Source organism: Balaenoptera acutorostrata, chromosome 9 (genome assembly GCF_949987535.1).
Source record: "Balaenoptera acutorostrata chromosome 9, mBalAcu1.1, whole genome shotgun sequence".
Classification (NCBI taxonomy): Eukaryota; Metazoa; Chordata; class Mammalia; order Artiodactyla; family Balaenopteridae; genus Balaenoptera; species Balaenoptera acutorostrata.
The window spans coordinates 54,525,144-54,547,444 of record NC_080072.1 but is presented as its reverse complement, the minus strand read 5'-3'; the positions used below and the strand labels follow the sequence as shown (position 1 = coordinate 54,547,444).

Genomic DNA, 22,301 nt, shown 5'->3' with positions numbered 1-22,301 from the left:
AGCTGACGGCGTGACGTGCCGCGCGGAGTCAATCGGGATCCGTAGTTGGGGCTGGCTGACGCGAGATTGCCAGCGGAAGTGGCCGCGGGCTTGCCGGAACTTGTAGTAATTAGAAGCTCCAGTCATCAGTTGCCGCCTACTCGGGCAGCCGGCGTGTCGCGGTTACTAAGGGGTGGAGAAGGTAGTGGCAGGCGCCACCGTGGAGCGGCTCCGAGTTCCCCGGGAGGCTCGCAGGCGCGCATCCCGCCAGACCGGGCCGTCACCCCCGCGGACGTCTCGGAGGCGGAAGCGACGCCGGAGGCAGGTGCGGCTGGAAACTGGAAACTTGGTTTACGTGACGGGTTAGAGTCTCCCCCGCCCCAGATGTAGCGTTTGGCAAGGAGGGGGCAGGAGCTCGTCCTTCATCCTTCTCTAGCCCTGTAACTGCACGTACTGGTTCTTTGGTGACTGTCATCTTAGCTGTTAGCGTTGTTTTCGTGTTACAGAGAACTCACATTCGCTGAGTGCCTACTGCCTGCCAGGCGCTGCCTGCCAGGCACTGTCTTAAGTGCATATATATCCATCCTCTCATTTAGTCCCCAAACGGACCAGTCAGATGAGGAAACTAAGGAACTTAACCGAGGCCAGATAGCATGTATCAGAACCTAGTTTAGCAGCCAGATTTTTTAAAAAATAAATTTATTTATTTTATTTATTTATTATTTTTGGCTGCGTTGGGTCTTCGTTGCTGCACACGGTCTTTCTCTAGTTGCGGCGAGCGGGGGCTGCTCTTCGTTGTGGTGCGCGGGCTTCTCATTGCGGTGGCTTCTTTTGTTGCAGAGCACGGGCTCTAGGCGCGCGGGCTTCAGTAGTTGGGGCTCGCGGGCTCTAGAGCGCAGGCTCAGTAGTTGTGGCGCACTGGCCACTGGCTTAATTGCTCCGCGGCATGTGGGATCCTCCCCGACCAGGGCTCGAACCCGTGTCCCCTGCACTGGCAGGCGGATTCTTAACTACTGCGCCGCCAGGGAAGCCCCCAGATGTCTTTTTTTTTTTTTTTTTTTTTTGACATCAAACCAGTGTCATGCTCCCTTTGTTACCACCTGGGGTCCTTGGACTCTTTAATCAATAGAAATTGGTAAGAGGCCAGGTGGGGAATTCAGGCAAGGCTTTATTGGGACTCGTCCTGCAGCAGGAGGGAGCAAAACAAGAAACAGGTGGGGGTGGAGGGGTGGGGGGTGAGGTGGGAGGGGTGCCTTAGGTGGTCTGCCCACCCCCTTGGTGATGCTGTGTGCAGGGGTCATGTGCAGCACCCTGCTTTTGCTCCTAACACCTCAGAAGTGGCAGTTGGCTTTTGGCCTTTTTGTGTCTTACTGTTCATAATTTGCCCCAACTGTGCATGCATGCAGTTACTTTTAGTCCCTTCGAGTTTCTTTGTATTTTGTTGTTCAAGGAGATGTTTGTCCAGGTGCAAGCACTCTAGTAAAGGGTCACAGGTCTCAGCCTATCTCACCTTTGCCACTCTGCCTTTACAGTTTTAGGATGTAATAATATTCCAGATTTTTATTAATTCTTTTTTTTTACACAAATATTTATTGAGCACCAACATTGCTTGGAACTGTACTAAGGGATACTAGGGGATCAGAAAAGACCTGTTCCCTACTTTCATGGAACTCCCACTCTAATGACTTAGAGTTATCACATAATAGGACTTAATACACTATGATCTACTACACTGCTTCATTTTTTTTTAACTCCCCACGAATTCCTCATATAAGTGTCCAGATGATTGAACAAACTGAGTACCTACTATGGAGCGGTCACTGTTCTGGTCACTGGGCACATACCCCTGAATAACAGGCAAAACACCCGTCTTGATAAAGCTACTCACATGACCATAATTATTACTAAAAACTATTAGATGCAGTTTCTTCACCTATGTGAAACAATCCAGTCAGATGCCCCTGTAGCTTTTTATCTTTTTATAACTTATGTTTCAAGACCCAGCTCTAATGTCACCTGCTCTGTGAAACCTTCCCTGATCCTTCTTCCTTCTTTGCAGACAGAATGAAGAACTCCATAGTATTGTGTTCATGGTTCCATTTAGTTCAGTAAGCACTCAATTGAGCCTCTTCAATGGACAAGATCCTGTTTGAGGCGCTGGGGATAAAGATATAGGTAGGACCCAGGCCTGGCCTTAGAGAGGCTCACTGAGGTTAGGGTGTGAGGAGTGGGGAACAGACAGGTAAGCAGGCCATTATAATACAGTGTGGCACGGTGCCTTCATTAAGAGGTAGGCTGAGGTGGTAACACAGATAAGGGTCAGCCTGAGCAGGGGGATATACAGGAAATTTTTCTGTATGCGTCAGGCAAAGAAGAGGGGCAGAAGTGTGGTAGACCAAAGGAATGGAAAAAGCAACTGCATGCAGATGAGAAGCATTATTCTGTGTTTGCGTGTGTGTGTGTGTGTGTGTGTGTTACCTTTCAACTTTGTCTTTGCTGGTTTTATCATGCACATGCATAAGTTTATTTTGTGTAAATGGTCATATAAATGATCCTTTCCTTTCTAATTTGTGATTTTCACTTCCTATTAAGCACTCTAGGCCCACCCCATTGTCATAAAATTATTCTCTTGTTCCACCCCCCTGTCTATGTCTCTGTCTCTATTTCTTTTCTATTTGTTTCTGGGATCTTTAGTCCTGTGGTATTTTTCTAGGCCCCAGGTGAGACACATTTTGGAGCAAAGGGTCACAGTAGGATATAATTAATGAGAAAGTTCAAGAGCTCTAAATGGCAAACTAAGAAGGAGTGCAATATCTATTTTACAGGTGAAGAAAAAAAAAAAAAAGGAAGTCAAGAGGTCTTTCCCAAGATCAGAGATCAAGTAAGTACTATGCAAATCAGAGCCAAGGTCCCCATATTCTGTAAGTTACTGGAGTTTTCTCCAGAAGTCATCTTCTCTAACATTTTCCAGGCAGCTATTTACTCATTCATTCATTCATTCATTCACCCATCTAGCAGATAGGTGTGATTGGTCACAAGAGGGATTTCCTGAAAGACAGATTGACTGGATGACTGTCTTCCCCATCCAACCATCCATCCATCCCTTCATCTTCCCAACACATTTTTAATGTGTTCTAGGCTCTATGCTAGGCTCTGGGATTATATAGGTCACTAGGTATTATAGGCCCCATAGCAGGTGGGAAGTTGGTAAGGGGAGAAAACAATTATAATAAAGTGATAAGTGTTATACTAGGAGAAGTATGGAGTATCGTGGAAGCACATAGAAAGGGCCCCCAACCCTTTTCAGGGTGGTCAGGGATAAGGAAATTCACAGTGCCCTGTGTTGAACCAAAGGAGATGTCAAGATCAACCAAAGGAGATGTCAAGATCACTCATTCATTCCACAGGTACTTATGGAATCTATTATGTGCCAGGTGTTAGGTACTGGGAGTGAAGAGATGAACACCATAGATGCTGTCCTTCTCCTGGAGGCGCTCAAAGTCTAGTTAGGGAGATTAGAAATATGTATAAAAACTCTTGGGCCCTGGGAGTACCATTGTACCCTTCATTTGGCTCACATATGTTTATTGGGTGTTTCCTATGAGCTTTCCAAGAGTGGAAGAGAGACAGTGAATTGGACATGTTTCCAGACTTGGAGGTTGGTTCAGAGACCATTGAAACAGCCCCCTCATGATTGTTAGTAATCTTATGAGGTAGGAAGGGGTCTGGCCATGAAAGACTTACAGAAGAAAAACTCCAGAGTTTAGCTAAAACAGCAGTTATATCCCTCTGGTTGGTTCAGTGAGGACTTTATGGAAGGGATGGCATCTGGACTGGGTCTAGAAAGAAGCTTGTTTTTTCTATTACCTCATTTAATTCTCACAACAATTCTCTGAGGCACAGGTTTTAATCCTCATTTTATATGTGAGAAATCTGAGGCACAAAGAGGTAAAGTGATTTGCAGAAGGTCACTCAGCTTGGTAGTAGAAACTAGTCTCAAATTTAAGTCTCTTGTCTCTTAAAATTGTTGCCGCCTCCTACTGCACCCCTCTACTTTTCATATTTGTCACTTCCAGGAAACATTTTCTCAGGACACCTGATCCCAGCTCTCCACTCTGCTCCTTCTTTGTACTGAATCTCTTCCCAGACCCTCCAACTCAGGGTTCCACACTCTTGCCAGGGTCTCCCTTCCCCTGGCCAGGTTTCCAAACCTCTGCTACCCAAATTGTCTGAAGCTATCCCAAAGCAGATTAGGGAATGACTGGATCCTTTTAAAGAAAAATCTCAATCTCTAGGAGCTTAAGGTTCAAAAAATTTAGATCTTTGATAAGAGATTTTTTGCCTAAAGGAAGTGGCATTTGAGCTGAATCTTAAAGCATGAGATCAGCCAGATGAACACGGTGGAAAGAGCTATTTTAGGCCAAAGGAACACTAAGAACAAAGGCATGGAAGACCGAATGTGTTTGGGGGAATAGAAAATGATTCTGTGAGCCTCTTGGGCGGAATGACTGGAGCTGGAAAGTTAGGACATAGGTCTCCAGAGGCCTTCAAGACCAGGCTCAAGCTTGCTCAGTGGGAATCCAGTCAGAAGACTGTTTCAGTGTTCTAGGTGGGAGACGATGAAAGATTTAATGAAAGCAGTGAGTGTACTTCTGAGCTGGAATTTTCGTGACTCCTGACCAATGGAATCCCATTTCACCAGGCATTATATTTGTCAGACCTCTCTTTCTAAAGCACAGCTTGGGTCATGGCTCTCCCCAACTTAGATATCATCCACGTCTCTCCATTACCTGCAATGTGGAGCCTGGGCTCCTAGCCTGGCACTGAAGGCCTTCAAGAAGCAGGCACCATCCTTCCCATTCAGCCTTATTGTCCAAGACTCCCAAACACACCTCCTTCCCCTTCCTGGGTCAGGTTCTTTCTTTACTGTGCCAGATGTACCCACCACCATGCCCTTAATCCTGTGGCCCTTTCTATTAATGCTTATCCTTCTCTCTATCAGAAAACTCAGTTCATCTCTCAAACCCCATTTATCCAGTTCACATCTCATTATTTGCACATCATCTTGCCTAAAGTATGAGAGCCCTCTTCCCTGAACTCAAAACAAAGAACATAGCTTGTGAACACTTAATATGTACCAGGCACTACCTTTCCAACTTGATCTTCTCCTTTGTCTATTAAGGTAGACATTTTACAGGTGAGGAAACTGAGGCTTAGAGGGGTAGAGAATTTTCCCAGTCAGTGAGTCAGGCAAGAGCCAAGATTCAAACCAGGTCTGAGCCCAAAAGTGATGGTTTTTCTAGTGTTTCACTGAGCTACGGTTGATTTGAACCGAAAAACCCAGGGCCTATCTCCCTTGTTATCTAAAGGGTCGGCCCATTTCTGAAGTAGGACAGTGGGCCTCTAGGGTCTCGGAGCTAGGGTGTGTGTTAGGGGTGGTCCTGGTGGGCTCACAGACTGTGTTGGGGTGAGAGAGCAGCCCTGTCCCTTCTCACTCCTTACTTTCTTGCTTGGCTCTTAGGGACATGGCCTCCTCAGGAGTCTACAAACTGGATGATGGGAAGCCTTATCTGAGCAACTGCTTTCCAGCCAAAAATCTGCTTCGAATGCCAGAGGAAGGTCAGGTGACTTCTCAGATCAGTATGTTTGCCTCACACCCAGCTCCTGCTTCAGAATGTCCCTGACACCCATTTCTTCCTCTTCAACGCCTTCCCTGCTGTTCCCTGCCCCTACACAATCCCTCCCTTCCAATCCATCTCCCCCCAGCAGTCTCAGGGAGCCTTATTTTTTTAAATTTTATTTACTTATTAGAATTCTTTTATTTTTATACAGTTTTTCCAGGTTACTTTCCATTTACAGATATTGGCTGTATTCTCCGTGTTGTACAGTACATCCTTGAGCCTAACTTACACCCAGCAATTGGTACCTCCCACTCTCTCACACCTGTATTGCCCCTTCACCACCCCCCCACCCACTGGTCACCACTAGTTTGTTCTCTGTATCTGTGGCTCTGCTTCTTTTATGTTATATTCACTAGTTTGTTGTATTTTTTAAATTCCACATAGAAGCAATATCATGCAGTATTTATCTTTCTCTGAGTTATTTCACTTAGCATAATGCCCTCCAAGCCCATCCATGTTGTTGCAAATGGCAAAATTTCATTCTTTTTTATGGCTGAGTAGTATTCCATTGTATATATGTACCACAGCTTCTTTATCCATTCCTCTGTTGATGGACACTTGGCTTGCTTCCATGTCTTGGCTGTTGTAAATAATGCTGCTGTGAACATTGGGGTGCATGTATGTTTTCGAATTAGTGACTTTGTTTTTTTCGGATATATACCCAGGAGTGGAATTGCTGGATCATATGGTAGTTCTGTTTTTAGTTTTTCGAGGAACCTCCACAGTGTTTTCCACAGTGGCTGCACCAATTTACATTCCCACCAACAGTGCACAAGGGTTCTCAGGGAACCTTCTAAAGTGCACATCTAACCATAGTGTTCCCTTCTGTTTAGTGACTTCTCACTGCTGGTTCCTTTACCTTCTGCTCTAACCCCCCTTATCCTTTTTTACAACCCTTTTCCTTGATTTATGCCCTGTTCCATAGTGTTTCTAATATTTCCACATAGCTTTTTAACATTCGCCCAGAATGTTCCAGCCCTCATCCCAGTTATCCAAACTCCTCCCATACCGCAAGGCCCAGCCCTTCTCCCACTTCTTCCAGTAAGCCGTGTCCAGCTACTCTATCCCTCAGTGCCCATTCTCTCTTGTCAGCCATCTTCCTTTCTGTGTTTCTTACTTGATGCGTAATTATAGTCTGCCCAGCTCCTAAATAAAATGGCTTAAAGTTGAATCTGCTAAGTAGTTTTTCAAACATTTATCTAGTGAAAGACTCCCCTGGGGCAGGGACTCCTCCTCATGCTGCGCGGAGTCCTGCTGATGGAACACTGCCGAGAAGTGTGGGTTCACTGGATTGGATTTGCTGCTTTGAAAGGGTAGAGCCAGGGAGAAGTACCCCTAGCTTACCCTAGATGAAATGACGTGCTGGTCACTCTGTACATGGAACAGTAGAAAAACCTTCTCCTCCAGCCTGTGCTCCCCACTTCTCTTGAGTGATTTCATTTTTCACACAGAGACCTTCTTTGGCCACCTATCTGTTGAAAACCCTCCCATGGAGCTCTCAGTGTGCACTCATGATTTCACATCCACACCCCCTCACACACACATAGATGGACAGATAGAGAAATAAATATAGCCGTATGTATCTGCATGTGTTAGTGTATGTACCTGTATTTCCTGGGCCACTGAGGGCAATGACACCTCAGTCGCAAAGAGCATGCCTGCCGCCTAGATGTTGATTTCTAAATACCATTCTCCAGTAAACAAAGCCAGGGCTCCTCAGACAAAAACCTGTTTCTAGGGCTGAGGCAAGAAAAATACATATTGAGCCTGGAACATTATGTGGTGCCAGAAAGTAAAGCAGTGCTCAGAAAAATGATGGGGGCAGTTTGAAAGGACGTAGGTGCCAAACTGAAGGAGCGCCCAATGGCCAAAGCTGGAACAATATGAGCAGCAAAATAAATAAAGGTAGAATTGGGTTGTAATCCGTAGAATAAGTAAATAGTCATGATCCCATGCTGATATAATTAAATTGAGAATACATAAATAAGTGGGGGAGAAGGAAGAGTCCTTCCTTACAACAGAATTACAGTTAATAAATGTAGAAGGAATGAAGGAAATAGAAAATCACTTTTTTGGGGGAAAATCACTATTAAAACATCACAATAATAACTTTTACAGGCAAGGAACTTCTATGGATGCTGTATCAGTCAGGGTTCTTCAGAGAAATAGAATCAATAAGATGTGTGTATGTATGTCCGTGTGTGTGCGTGTGTATCTCCTGCAAGTTTTGTTTTCATATACGTATACGTGTATATACATATGGACCAACACACATATATAAATTATATATTTTTAAGGAATTGGTTTATGAAATGTGGAGGCTGGCAAGTCTGAAATCTATAGGACAGGCAAGCTGAAAACTCAGGGAAGAGCTGATGCTGCAGTCTTAAGGCAAAATTTCTTATTTCTTTGGGAAGCCTGTATTTGCTTTTAAGGTCTTTCAAGTGAGTGGGTGAGACCCACACATCATCAAGGATAGTCTCCTTTACTTCAAGTCAACTGGTTGTGGATGTTAGCCACACCTACAATATACCTTCACAGCAACACCTAGGTTAGTGTTTGATTGACTAACTGCTTACCATAGTCTAGCCAAGTTGACACAAAATTAATCATCACAGATGCTAGGATTAGTGGGTCAAAGTATGATGAGAAACAGGATATTTGTATAGTCTTGAGCTATCTTTATTAATTACAAAGGGACTTCTTAGTAACTAAGAAAAACTAAGAGAAACTAAGCCAGTACCACCTTGGCCGAATGATCAAAATAAACATCACCAGTAATGAGACATATTGACATCATGTATGCCCTGACATTTTGTGCTGAGGAGGGCACAGCATCACTTCTTGCCAAACTGCAAGGCCTTAGTCTAATTATGGGAAAACATCAAACAAACTCAAATTGAGGGACATTTGATAAAGCAGTTGACTAGTACTCTTCAAAAGTGTCAAGATCATACAAGAAAAATAGAGACTACAGAACTGTCACAGTTTGGGGGAAACTAAGGAGACGTGACAACTAAATGAAATGTGAGATCTTGGATTGGATCCTGGAACAGGAAGAGAACATTAGTGAGAAAACTGACAAAAATCAAAGAAAGGCTGTACATTCATTACTAATATTATGCCAGTGTTAATTTCTTGGTTTTAACCATTGTATTATGATTATATAAGATGTTAACATTAGGGAACCTGGGTGAAAGCTGTACAGGAACTCTGTATTATTTTTACAGCTTTTCTGGAAGTCTGAAATTATCTCAAAATGAAAATTTACAGGGGAAAAAAACCTTCCCATGAATACTCTTCCTGCTAAAAGCCTACCCCATTAAAACCCAAACTCCTTATACTGGTCCTCAAGACCTTTGAGATCTGACTCTGCTGACCTCTCCAGCCTCATCTCTTTTCCTTCAGGTCTGTCTCCCCACACACTCCAGGCCTTCCTTCCTGGCTCTGTTGGCGGTTTTGGCACCAACTCAGGCTGGAGGCTCTAGGAGTTTGGGCTTTTGGGATAGGACAAAGGTCCATGGCCCAGATGGGGGCAGCCCTGGGAAATGAGTGCCTGGGCTGTCAGGCCCAGGATGGGAATAGGAACTGGCTCACCTCAGACGTAGGATGGGAGCTGCATCCAAGAGGCAGGATTAGCAGCAGTGGTCAGGTGAGCGAAGGCGAGCCCTTGAGGCAGGGGTAGCGGGCTATGCAGGCAGAGAGCCAGTGGTCAGGGGCACCAGGCTGGTTCCCACAGCTCTGTGCTGTTCTTCTGTGCAGTCCCAATCTTTCATACATCTGAGTACTGCTTGTGCTCTCCCCTCTGCCTGTGCTCTTCCATCTTTCATACATCTGAGTACTGCTTGTGCTCTTCCCTCTGCCCAGGCTGCTTGGTTTTTCCATCTCCACCTAGTCAACTTTCAACATACAAGATCTAGCTCATGCCCTATGCTGGTAGCTCCCCGCTCTGGGCTTCACAGCACCCTTTACATTACTGAGCTCCTTCGAATCCTCCGTTGTATTCTTCTCCATAGCCCCAACTCCTGGCACAAAGTAGATGCTCAGAAAAGGTCTGAATGGATGATTGTGGGTGAGAGCTGTGGCTCAGGGTAAGTTCAGCAACACTCACAGTGTGGTAAGCTCTGTGCAGGCCTTGGGAATACTGAGATGAATGAATCAAAGTCTGTGCTCTCATGGAGCTTCCACTCTAGAGGGCAAGACAGACAATAAACAAGCGAACAAATACAATAATTACAGATTACAATGAATAAACTAGTGATGAAGGAGAGAACAGATTCCAGAATGTTGTCATGATTTTTGTTAGGCAGGCTTACTAGTAAACCTCATATTCTTCTTTTTACTTAACATACATTTTCTAGTTCATTCTACAGTGAGCATGTATTATTGGGTCTTTAAAAAATGCCTGAGCTCCTAATGCAACTTTTGCCCGATAATGATAGAATCCAGGGTATGTTCTGGGAAGATGTAGCCCATTGAGTTGGTGTCACACAATGGGCTTTACCTTTACCCAAGAGATGACAAATGGGGCAATAACTAGCTGGCCCAGGAAAAAATGATCAGCTCTGCTGAGGAGAGTCAGGGAAGGCTTCACAGAATAGGAAATACTTGACCTACAATCTTGAAGGAACAATTAGAGTTTGGAGGCAAAAATGTGGAGGAAGGAATTGGGCAAGTCATTCTACACTTTGAGTGTTAGCCTTTTTGTCTGTAAAATGGGGGCAGTAGCATGTCTTCACTGGGTTTGGGGTTGGGGGCCAATTAAATAAGACAGGTATATAGCCGCTCCCCCTCCCCAGCTGCAGCACGGTATCTGGTGCATATTAGGTAATGAGCTAATTTTTGTTTTAGTATTAAAGATAAACATTCTGTAAGTGCACGAGTTGTGGCTTTGGGGGAGTTTGCTCCTTGTCACTGTTCTGATCTTCTCAACAGGCCGAGGACACTGGTTAGTGGCTCGGAAATGTAGCCTCAAGAAGAAGCCCAGGGGTGTGGTTGAAGCACGAGCTGAAGGTCAGGAAAGCCAGAAGGTTTCTTTTGAGGTTGGAGGAAAGAAAGGGTCTCGACAGGAAAACCAGGTGGACACGCCGGGACACGTGCTGGACCAGGCTTTTCTGGTGAGAGTAAATGCATCCTGAAAGGCTGGCAGCACCAGCTGACGACTGTCTTGGTGGGGGGCAAGGACTTTCCCTGCTTCCCTCTGGTACAGTTACCCCCAATCCACCCCAAACTATTAGAGTGATCTTGGCAAATTGAGTATAGCCAGGATGATGAAGGGACCCAGAGCTTTCTTTATATGTAAAGCTTTCTTTACATCCACCTTATGAGATAGGTATTATCATCCCTATTATGTTGTTGCCATTGTGCAGATGAGAAAACTGAGGGCCCAAGAAGTAATTTGCCTTGGCCAAGTTCCCTCAGCTAGTAATTAGGACTCTGGTTTACCCAGGATTAGAACTACTCAGAATTAGAACTCTGGTCTACCGACTGCAAAGGCTGTGCCTTTATATTTTATCAAGTAAAAAGTCTTAATTGAGCCAGAGAGGCAAAGCAGTAGGTCAGGTGGAACAGTAAATTGAAAAATCGTATTCTAGCACCTAGTAGAGTGTAAAGATTCCTGCTCTGCTCTGGGGAGATCTCTCTAGGAGCAGGGGGATTGGGGAGGCCCCACATACCACAACCTTTGTCCTTTGGGTTTAGTGTCTGGCTGAAAGCCAGGGATGCCGACTAGATATACCCAGTGTCTGGGGCAGGCTTTACAAAGGGGACTGGGGTGGCCGTGTTAGAGACCAGCCAGGTAATTTCACATCTGCTCTGTGCAGTGCTTCAGTGGCTTTGCAAAGCCAATATTCACGTGCAGTCCAGTGCTCATAGCTCCCTAAGAAGAACTCCCTGGCAGCCTACTTTGTTCCCAGGCTTTGCTTATGGTTCCCAAGAGATAAGTTTCTGCACAGATCAGATGTTGAAAGAGAGCTTCAAGGAGGCAGCTGGTTACATCTCCCCTCAAGGTGGATAGTATAAGCTTTTTGCAGAGTCCTGTGGAATTTCTTTGATTATTAGGTCCACTTCTCACTGGGAATGAGGAAGACTGAAGCAACAGTACTGAGGAGGGGCAGAAGCACTTCCCATAGGACTCTTCTTTTCCCCTTTGTTTTCAACATATACATCCCCCATTAATTGAGATAGCTCGTTACCCATGTTGCCACTTTGGATAGCAGAAGCATCAAGGATGTTTTTCAGAGTAATGGGGTACCTACCCGCCTATTGGATATGAATGTTTCACTGGCACTTCATATTGACCTACTGCACCAGTCCCCTTATTCCAAGTCCCCAAAACACCTCTTTTCTAGTGTTTAATATATGGTCTCAATGATGGTCTCAATACTATCTACCCAGTCACCAAGCAAGTAACTTGGGGCTATCCTTGACACGTGCCTCTCCCTCACCACCCTCATCCCTGCCATTACCAAGCCCTGGTACTTTCATTAGTTGTCAAATCTGTATTCTTCTCTTCATCTGCCCTGCCACCACCCTAATCTGGGCTACCATCATCTTTTATTGGACTAATTCAGTAACTTCCTAACTATTATAGTTTGAACCAACTAGCATGCTTTTGTTTCACATAAAAAGAAGCCAGAGGCATTGTTATTCTAGGGTAGGTTAATTCATTGGTTTAATGACTTCTTCCAAGTCCCAGGTTCCTCCATCTCTCTGCTCTTATATCCTCGGCACATTAGCTTGTCCTCTTGGGTTGATTGCCTTCATGATCCTGAGATGGCTGCTGAACTCTGGTCATCACATTTAAAGGATAACGTCCAGAGGTAGAAAAAGGATTGTCACTGTCTTATATCGATTTTTAAAGGTAAGAACTTCCCAGAACTGGCCTCCCACCCCTAGCAGCCAGCGTCTCCTTGGCAAAACCTATATCACAAATCCCAACAGTCAATGGTTAGGGGAACATGACCACCATGACTGGATTAGACAAAGTCAAGACTTAGCCTGTGGAGCTGGAGTTGAAGGATATATCCACTCAGAGAAATGTGAATGATATTGGGGTTCTTTAACAAGGAAGAAGTAGAGAAGTGGCTCTAGAGAAGCCAGTTAACAATGTCTAGTACAGTGGTCTCTCACCACCCTTTCCTGTCTTCTCATCCTTTCTGCGTGTGTCAGACATAGCAATTTTTATAAAATTTCTATTAGCCCCCTGCCAAAAAACCTCTGACAGATTTCCATTGACTATAGGATAAAATCCACGCTCCTTTACAGAGCCAACGTGGACACAAATGATCTAATGACTGCCTCCCTAGCCTTACCTTGTTTTTCATCCTCTCAAAAGCACCTTGCTTTCACCTGCCTTGATAATTTTCACGACCCCTGTTACCCACTTTCATGGGACCAGCTCCTACTTAGCACTTAGGTATCAGCTGAAATATTACTTCCTCAAGTGAGTATTTCCTCACTTCCACACTGAGGTTAGGACCTCCTGTTACTGTCTCCCATAGCATCTTGAATTTCTCCTTTAAAATATTTATCACATTTATAAATACTTGCTTGCTCCTTGGCTTCCATGCAGTTTTAAGCTTTCAGAAGGCATGGAATATTTCTGCTTCTTATTCATTGTCTTTTAAATTCCTAGTTCCATGCCTAAACATAAAAGGTACCATAACTAAATGACTAACTGAAAAAAAGAATGGGGTTTGATTAAACAGAAATAGAAACTCCAAAGCTGAGATTTTCTTCTGACTTTTTAATTGTGAAGGGCAACATATAGTAGTCCTAAGAGCATAGTGTTTAGTGATTACAGATTTGGATTCAAATCATAGACCTATCACTTACTGGCTGTGGGACCTTAGGGAAGTCACTTTATCTCTTTTAGCCTTGCTTTTCTCATTTATGAAGAGACATAATCATACTTATGTCAAAGAGTTCAGTTAGGATTAGGAGAAAGTTTGTTGATATATTTAGCACAAAACATGGCCCAAAGTAGTGCTTAGTAAATATTTGGTGAATAAATGAATGAATGAACAAACACACAAATTATGACAAATGTATGAGATTAGTAAAGCCCCAGAAATACAGATTTTTTTAAGAGCCAAGTAGAGGAAGTAGGGCCCAGCAAAGACAGAGAAGGAACAAAGAGGCAGGAATCCTCCTAAGAACCACGTAAAGTCAATGTTTCCATCCCCACCTTACGGGTGGGAAACAGAGGTGGGAGAGCTGAGGTGGCAGCTTGATTCTGAGCAGCTCCGAAGCCGTGCTCTTTCCACTGTGCCAGGCAGCCCTCCTCAACGGGGAGTCATTTGTTGTCTTGGCCAATTACATAAGCTTTGTTGGGGCCTTGATGCTGATTGTCTGCACTGTGTTCTAGCTGAAGCACCACTGTGTAAAGAATCCGTCCGACCTATGCAACATTAACGTGAGCGGCCTGAAGTTCTCCAAGGTAAGGCCAGCCAGCAGAGATGTGATTGGGGTGAGCCAGACCTGAGGTAGCTCCTGGCTGTTTGACCATTGTACTTCCAGAGTCCTTGGGGACTGGGAATCTGGTCATAGGGAGGGGGAGGGTCAGACAGGGACTCACTGGGCGGAAACAACATTCACAGACACAATCTTTTGCTATAAATTTGGTATTGCCATTATCCCACGTGAAGTGAGTTAAAGGAAATAAATAGCCTTATGGAAGTGGTTTGAATGTGCATAGAATTTTACTGGGGTGTGATTCATTGTATGACCCTGAGTTCCCATCAGAAGAGCCTACAGGAGAAATTTCTCTCAGGTTTCAGTGCCAGGAGTGGTAGTGGTTCTCCCAAGATGCTGGTTTGTTCTCAACTCGCAGACTCTGTGACTTACGTAATGAGTCATGTTTCTTTCTTTGCACTGGCTAATAGGTAGCTTGGAGCTAGATTTGTGGCCTACCATTAGCCAGTGTACTGCTGTATACCACATAGGGCATATATTTTCGGTTTGTAGGCTTTCCATGGCATATAAAGAGAGATTGCTTATATAATGCCACATAGCAGTTAAAATGTATCAACATAAATAAATCTAAAAAGATCTATGTGTCTCAACACAAGTAAATCTCAAACACATAGTGTTGAGTGAAGAAGGCAGGTTGCCGAATGATAACTACAGTATGATGGCATTTGATACAAAGTTTTAAAACATGTAAATAACACTGTATAAATGGTTTATGGATACACATACATGTAATACAAGTATAAAACAGGTATGGGAGTGATAATCACCAATTCAGGATAGCTGTTATCTGTGGGAGAGAGGGAGAAGAGTACGACTGGGGATGGATACGTTATGGGGAGTGGTGGTGGTCAACTCTCTGTAGTGTTCTGTTTCTTTAAGGAAATTTGAAGCAAAGACAGCAAAATATTAGGATTTATTAAAGCTGGATAGTGGTTACACGGGCCTTCAGGGTAACATTCAGTATACTTTTCTGAACATTTGAATTATTTCATAAGAGAAAAAAAAAAGCAGAAAAGACCTTCCTGCCTTCAACAAGTATCTGCTCTTGTTCTTACCCCTTGAGGTCTTTGCTCCTTCTGACAGCAGCTCTGGAGCTTCAGCAAGGCCTGCAGGCAGGGAACTAACCTTGTGTTCTTTGAAATGCCTTCTCACAGGCTAAGGAAAAGGACTTCAAGCATTTTAATTCTGTGATTTACATCAATGCCTCAGAAAACCTACTGCCTCTAGGTAAGTTTTCTTCCTGAAAACTACCTTCTGCCTCTTGGCTGTCACAGCCAGTCTCTCGTGTTAGAACTGGCCTGTCAGTCCACCTGTGACTGGCCATGCATCCCTTTTTTTGGAGTGCAGTAGGCTGGGTGAGGGAGAACACACAGACCTGATTCCAGCCCGGAGCTGGCACTGCATACTCAGAACATTCCTCTGTGAGCTCCTGCTTCTCTAACTGTAAATGGAGGTAATGCCCTTCCTTTTTTCCTCCCCAAGGCAGGATACCTTGTAGACTCAGATGAGATAAGTAAAGTCAGCCCTCCATATCTGTGGATTCCACATCCACAGATTCAACCAAATATGGATGGAAAATATTTGAAAAAAAATTCCAGAGAGTTCCAAAAAGCAAAACTTGATTTTGCCATGCACTGGCAACTACTTACGTAGCATATACATTGTATTTACAACTATTTACAGAGCATTTACATTATGTTAGGTAGCATTGGTAACCTAGAGATGATTTAAAGTATACAGGAGGCTGGGCACAGGTTATATGCAAACACTGCATCATTTTATACAGGGGACTTGAGCATCCACGATTTTGGTGTCCATGGTGGATGGTGGTGGAGGTGGGGGTTAGGGTGGGAGCGGTGGACCCAATCCCCTGCAGATACCAAGGGACTGCATGTAAGAAATTGTTAAGTCCTTGAAAGCTCCTGTAGGACTGTAAAGCCTTCTTGTTTATTCAGCAGATCCACAGCGACCCCTGCTGGGTGTCAGGACTATATGACTGCTTGGCTTTTAGAAATCAGTGTGTCCAGTTCCTGTTCTGGTGAGCTCAGTTATAGCAGGGTACGGTCAGTGCAATGATAGAGGGAATCAGAAAATCAACCAGGCCATCAACCGGGCCTAGAGTGTCAGAGGAAACTTCTGAGAAGAAGAGTACATAGGCTGAGACCTAAAACACGAATAGGAATGACTCAGGAATTAGAAGGTGAGAAGGCATTTCAGGCCAACGGAGCAGATGTGGGCTGGCAGTGCCTGATCAGGGGCCCTGAAGAAGCTTTGTATGTGTGCAGGTTATATAGGTAGGGGAGATGGAGACTAGAAAGGTGGGCAAGGACTATATTATCAGGGGCCCTGGGTGACTTGGACTTAATCCTGCAGGCAAAAGAGAGCCTTGGAAGGCTTTGAAATAGAGAGGCTCAGTGGTGGCTGTGAGGAGCGTGGATTATAAGATGGAAGCCAGGAAACCTGGAAGATGGTTTCATTTTTCCAGGAGAGGGGAGGTGAGGCCTCAACCAGGGCTGTGGCAATAAGCGTGGAGGGGATTGAGAGAGTGAGAGAGATTCAAGAGGAGGTAGAATAACCAGACTTGGTAACTAATGGGCATGTAGAGAAAGGGAGGAACCAAGAGGATTTACTGAGACAGACAGCACTACAGGAGAGGCAGGTTTAGGGAGAAGTAAGATGAATTCAGTTTCGAATGCATTGAGGTTGAGGGGTGTTTTTAAAGAAGGATGTGACGAAGTCCCTGCCCTTGAGGAAACAGCATGGTCTGTCAGGAGCATGGGCTTGAAAAACAGGCAGCAGGCATATGAAAAGATGCTCAACCTCACTAGTAAATAAAACAGCATCAAAGTACTATTTTCTGCCTATCAAATATTGACAAAACTGAGAAGGACTGATGACTGCCAGCATTGGTAGGGAAATGGGTACTCTCATAATCAAGTGTAATAAATTGGTGCAACATCTTTGGAAGGTAGTTTGGTGATGTCTCTTAACATAGTCTAGTAGTTCCACTCCCAGGAATTGATTCTACAGAAACACACTTGTACAAGGATGTTCATTGGAAACATCCCGAAAGCACATCTTTCTATTAGGCTCTACAGAACATTCCAACTCACAAAACCGCCATAGGCCACACTTGACACCAGGTTCGCTTAGAAGACTCTGAGTAATTCCACACGGTATGCCAGCGGCACAGCGTCAGCAGTTCCTCTTCAGCGGACTCCTCACTGCAGTTCATGAGCAGTTCACGTAGCTGTTCACGTAGCCATCCATGAGCCATTCTCTGTGGCCCCTAGCTCAGCTCCAAAACAATGAAACTCTCATTGGGTGGATGCAGGAGCCACTCTGGCTTCGACACCTTGTTCCCCATAGGATCAGGTAGCTGTTGTAACACTCCATAGACATGGCTCCCAGAGTTCCTGCAGAGGCCATGTCCAGTTATAGGCATCACCACACACAGCGAAGCCCAAAGTTACGGTGCCCCCTTGAGATAGTTACAGTTCATTTATAGTTTCTCCTAGTCCAGATGTGGTTTACTAACCTGGGGTCATTTTTACCATAGCAATATTGCCTAATAACCCAGTGACCATACCATTTGTTTCATGTTACCAAGGGAAGAAGGCTAGAAAGTTAACCCAAGGTCCAGTTCTCGAGCAGAAGGGGAAGAGTGTTCTTAACCTTTTATCCAGATAGTCTAGCGACTATCACTAGGGGAATGGTTAACTAAAATAAGGTATGTCTATACAACAGAACATAATTCAGACATGATGCAGATCTATATGTTTTGACTTGGAACAATCTTTAAGTCATATTGTTAAGGGAAAAAAGCAAGTCACAGTACAACGTGTGTAGTATGATTCCCTTTTTGTAAAAAGCGTGTGTGTGTGTGTGTCAGTGTCAGTAGACACACGAGAAAAAGTCGGGTATTATACATGAAGCTTTGAATAGTTACCTCTAGGTGTTGAGATTAAAGGGAACTTTTATGTTTCTATGTTTTTTAAAGCTTTTTGATGGGAATGTTTCACTTTTATAACCAGAAATAATAAAGATCATTTTTAAAATGGGCTTTGGAATTAGACTTAGATTCAGTTCTTGGCCCTTCCACTTACCAGCAATTCTATTTCTAGCAAATCACTTAGCCTAGCTAAGCCTTGGTTTCTTCAGCAGTGGAATGGAAGTAGTAATCCCTATTTTTCAGGGTTTTTAGAGATTTAGTGTCCATGTATGTAAAGCTCTTTACACAGTGTCTGGCCTAACGCAGTGGGAACCCAGTAAATGACCACTGTTAATATCTTTCTCTTACGTCCTTCACAAGCTACCGTTTCTCTCTTTCTCCTCCCCCTTAGAGGCATTTCACACATTTCCAGTCTTAAAGGAACTGGAGCTCGCATTTAATGGCATCAAAACAGTCTACGTGAAGTATGGAGACTTTAAGTCCTTGGAAGTAAGTTGGAGGTAGGGAGTTTTTGGTGCCCACCTGTATCCCTGTAAGGAATGGGTGTAAGGAGTCTGCTGATTAAAATTGTTGGGAAGGGGCTCTCTGGGCCTTTATAGCCACCTTGCTTCAGGGTGTTCCTCTGGGGAGGGTGGTGGAGTTGGTGGTGGTGATAAGGGAGTGGGGTTTGTGAAGGTGGTGGCCAGTGGGTGAGAGTATATTATACTTATGGCCACAGGGCATGGTCTTGGAAAATAAATGCCAAAGGTCATGTCCAAAGGAGTCTGTGCAGAGGAGTGGTTTTGAATAGAGTACTATAGGAAGGAGAATTTGAGGGGAGATCTGGATCCAGTGGGGGTTGAGCCATGGAGGTTAAGTGCTAGGCACAGCAAATTGGACCTGCTGAACTGGAGGCGTTATGGACCGATTCCAGAGACCCATCCTGGTATGAGTGAGCCAGATTGGTTCTAATGAGCTCGGATAAGGTTATGGGCCATAGGCCCAGGGATGAGTGGGAAATAAAGTAGAGCTGCTATAAGTTCTATAGCAGACTCTTGACATTTGTACATCCACAGCTGTTTTGTATTCACAAATACAAAAAACTTTGTTTGCACTCTTGGCTTTCTCCTAAATTAAATTTCCCATCGTCACGCATTTTCTATACATGTTCTCATACTTCAAGTTAATCACCTCTTCAACATCCATGAAAACTTTAAGACCATTTTTCGCAGAGAAACATAGCTTTTGTCACCACCCGAGAGTCTGCATACGTGGAGAGTAGAGAACAGTAGAGCTGGCTTGAGGTGTGGGGCGGGCATCTGGCCAGGCTCACTCACTGAGTAATGGGCTCTTCCCCACATGTTGGCTTTCTAGAAGAGCTTCAGAGTCACACCTCAGCAAAATGTCTGCATGTCATGAGCCTTGGGGTTTACCCCAAAGAGCTGGTAATTTAAATTATTTAATCTACAAACATCAAGAGTCGGCCATTCTTCATAAAAACCTCATTTAACCTGGTCTGGCCAGGGAGAGACCTTCCACAACACTGAACTTTTAAGAGTTGATGCCTTTTACATGCCAAAGTTTTAAGAAGTTTTAACCGCTTGGGATGGTGATCTTCCTAAAATGGATTATAAGTCCTTGCATTTTTAAAGCATGCTATACTGAATGTAATGGTACCTTTTCTCTGTGGTTTCCAGCCATATTGAGGATAACAGTGCTTTACTATGATTTCTGACAGGAGTGGCCCTCATGCTTATCCAGGAAGCAAAGCTCTTGAAAGTCCAATAATACAGGGAGAGGGAGAAAGTAAATTTACAGCAACTGATGCAATTTTGTGCTAGGTTAAAAACATTTTATACCAGAGTTTATTATAGACAGTGGGAAACTGGTTCCAGATGCTCTAGAGATACAGGGAGCCACTTCCCTCACCTACAGGCCTGGGAGCTTATTATAAGCTTCCATTAATTTTTTATTTTGCTTTTTTAAAAAGTAGTTATTGAGCTTCTGTATATCATGCATTGTGCCAGGCATCCTACCTTCGTCACCCTTACCATTTCAAACCCCTACTTCAAGTGCCAGTGGGCCACAGGGAGGGGACATGACTACAGGCTCTGACCCCACAGCTGACTTACTGGTTGATCATAGTTGACTTTTGGGAGGCCCTCCTTCATAGTTTGATAGCAACTGATGAAGATTATTTATCCAGCAGACCAGCCCTACCCAAGGGAATTTATTTACATAAGAGAGCAGACCAAAGTCAAGATGCAGAACATAAATGAGAAGAGGAAATCTGGCCAATCGTTTGTTTCCATCTCTCTGTGGTCTGAAAGGGCTCTCTAAGAAAAAGGATAAACCTGTCAAATGTCCTGAATTTGCAGCTCATGGCAGCGAATACTTTGATGTGTAATAAAACTTGATGTGACTCAGCAGATGCAGAATCCAAGTTAGGGATCTTCTGTCCTTGTTTGCCAGAAAGGCTGTCACCCAGAGTAGAACTCTTCAGGAGTCAGTTTAGAAAAACAGCTTTGTCATGATTTGATTCTCTGCATACGGGCCTGAAAAAGAGTCAGCTGGAGCTCTGCCCTGAAAGTCAGGAGACCTCGTTTCTAGTCTTGGTCTGCCACTACTTTGCCATACCTCCTCAGCCAAATAATTTACCTCTCTGGAACTTAAGTTTCCCCCTTTGTAAATTCTGGGCCAGCTGTGAAATTCTGCGACCTGCAGCTCTAAGACTGTTCGTTTCTTTGAGCTGCCCTTACTTCCATAGAAAGCAGATTTGGACCCGACATGAAATAGCCAAAGCAGCCAGAGCAAGGGTCAGCAAACTTTTTTGGTAGGAGGCCAGATGGTGAATATTCTAGACTTTGCGGTCCATACGGTCATAACTAGTCATAACTGTCATAACTAGTCCACTCTGCTGTTGTAGAAGGAAAGCAGTTGTAGATAATATGTAAGCAAAGGGGCAGGGCTGTGTTCCCATAAAACTTTATGATGCTGAAATTTGAATTTTACATAATTTTCATACAATGTTATTCTTTCTGTGTTTTTTTCCTAACCATTTAAAAATGTACAAAGCATTCTTAGCTCACAGGCCGTACAAAAGAGGCAGCAGGCTGGATTTGGCTTACAGGCCTTTGTTGGCCAATTTCTGAGCTAGAACACTGATGGAACAGCTCAGTGTGGTTGGAATGGAGTGAGACACCATAGAGCGTGGCGATAGAGGAGCCTGGCGAGGTAACGGAAGAGAGACTGTAGAGAGCCTTAGAAGGACTTTGAATCTTATCCTATGGATAACAGGGATCCATTGAAGGATTTGGAACTGAGGAGTAACAGGGTCTGAACTGTATTTTAGAAAAACCACTGTGGCGTGGCTGCTGTATAAAGAATGGATTGGAAGGAACAAGTATGAGAGATATTAAGGAGGTAGAATCCATTGCTGACTGTCCACATATGTGTATGAAGGAGACAATGATCCCCATCTTTATCTATGTTTATCCAAGCCAGCTTTCCAGGTCTTCATCCTTGAAGGCTTCTCTCTCTGCCCCTGCCAAGTGGGATCACCCGTTTGTGTGAACTCTCAAAACTTGGAATTTACTGATGGCAGCATGAACTCGGCATTCCTTTGGTGCTGGGCATCTTTCATGGCCTATGCAGTCCTATCAAGCTCTCTGTATACCATGGACACTAGTCATACCCAAACCATTTGCAGTTCTCAGAATAAGCAAGGCTGCCTCCTGGCTTCTATACATGCCACTTGCTGTGCTGTATGTCTTTTTGCCCTTAACAATTTGGTGAATACCGACTAGTCTCTGAGGACAGCTTAAGCATCACCTGCTCCGTGAAGCCCGTCTGGACCCCCTGGTAGAGCTCAAACATCTATCCCAGCAGCATTGCTACTTAACAGACACATATATGTGTCTAGCTGCCCAACTAGGCTGTGAGCTCACACAGGGCAGGGACTGGTTCAAAGTAAGCCTTCAGTATAGGGGCCTTGAATGAAGGGATTGTGATGACCATGACAGCCAACATTAAGCATTTACTGTGCACTAGGCTTCATGCTAAAGGCTTTACCTACATAATTCCTCATAAAAATCCATTATTATTTCTACTTTATAGATAAGGAAGCTCGGTTAAGTATTGATAATTTGCCCAAGATCACACAATTAGCCAGGATTTAAACCCAGGTCTACAGAGCCTGTCAATTAAATACTAAAGTGGAGTACCAAACCCAGTCC

At 44.2% G+C, this 22,301-nt stretch overlaps 1 protein-coding gene across 23 annotated transcripts in view; it reads left to right on the top strand.

Annotated features, from left to right (window-relative positions):
- Positions 1 to 101: 101 nt before the first annotated feature.
- XRRA1 (X-ray radiation resistance associated 1) overlaps positions 102 to 22,301 on the top strand; it is an 88,486-nt gene continuing 66,286 nt past the window's right edge. For 3 of the 23 annotated variants that reach the window (XM_057553038.1, XM_057553034.1, XM_007173737.3), the window contains exons 1-7: positions 235 to 304; positions 2,805 to 2,860; positions 5,501 to 5,598; positions 10,596 to 10,777; positions 14,029 to 14,100; positions 15,290 to 15,362; positions 18,479 to 18,576. In XM_057553038.1, the coding sequence (XP_057409021.1) occupies positions 5,505 to 5,598; positions 10,596 to 10,777; positions 14,029 to 14,100; positions 15,290 to 15,362; positions 18,479 to 18,576 (519 nt within the window). In that variant the 5' untranslated portion in view covers positions 235 to 304; positions 2,805 to 2,860; positions 5,501 to 5,504. Of the gene's footprint in view, positions 305 to 2,804; positions 2,861 to 5,500; positions 5,620 to 10,595; positions 10,778 to 12,351; positions 12,523 to 14,028; positions 14,101 to 15,289; positions 15,363 to 18,478; positions 18,577 to 22,301 lie in introns of those variants that run through there. The other 20 variants (XM_057553056.1, XM_057553049.1, XM_057553041.1 and 17 more) reach the window with 19 other exon arrangements.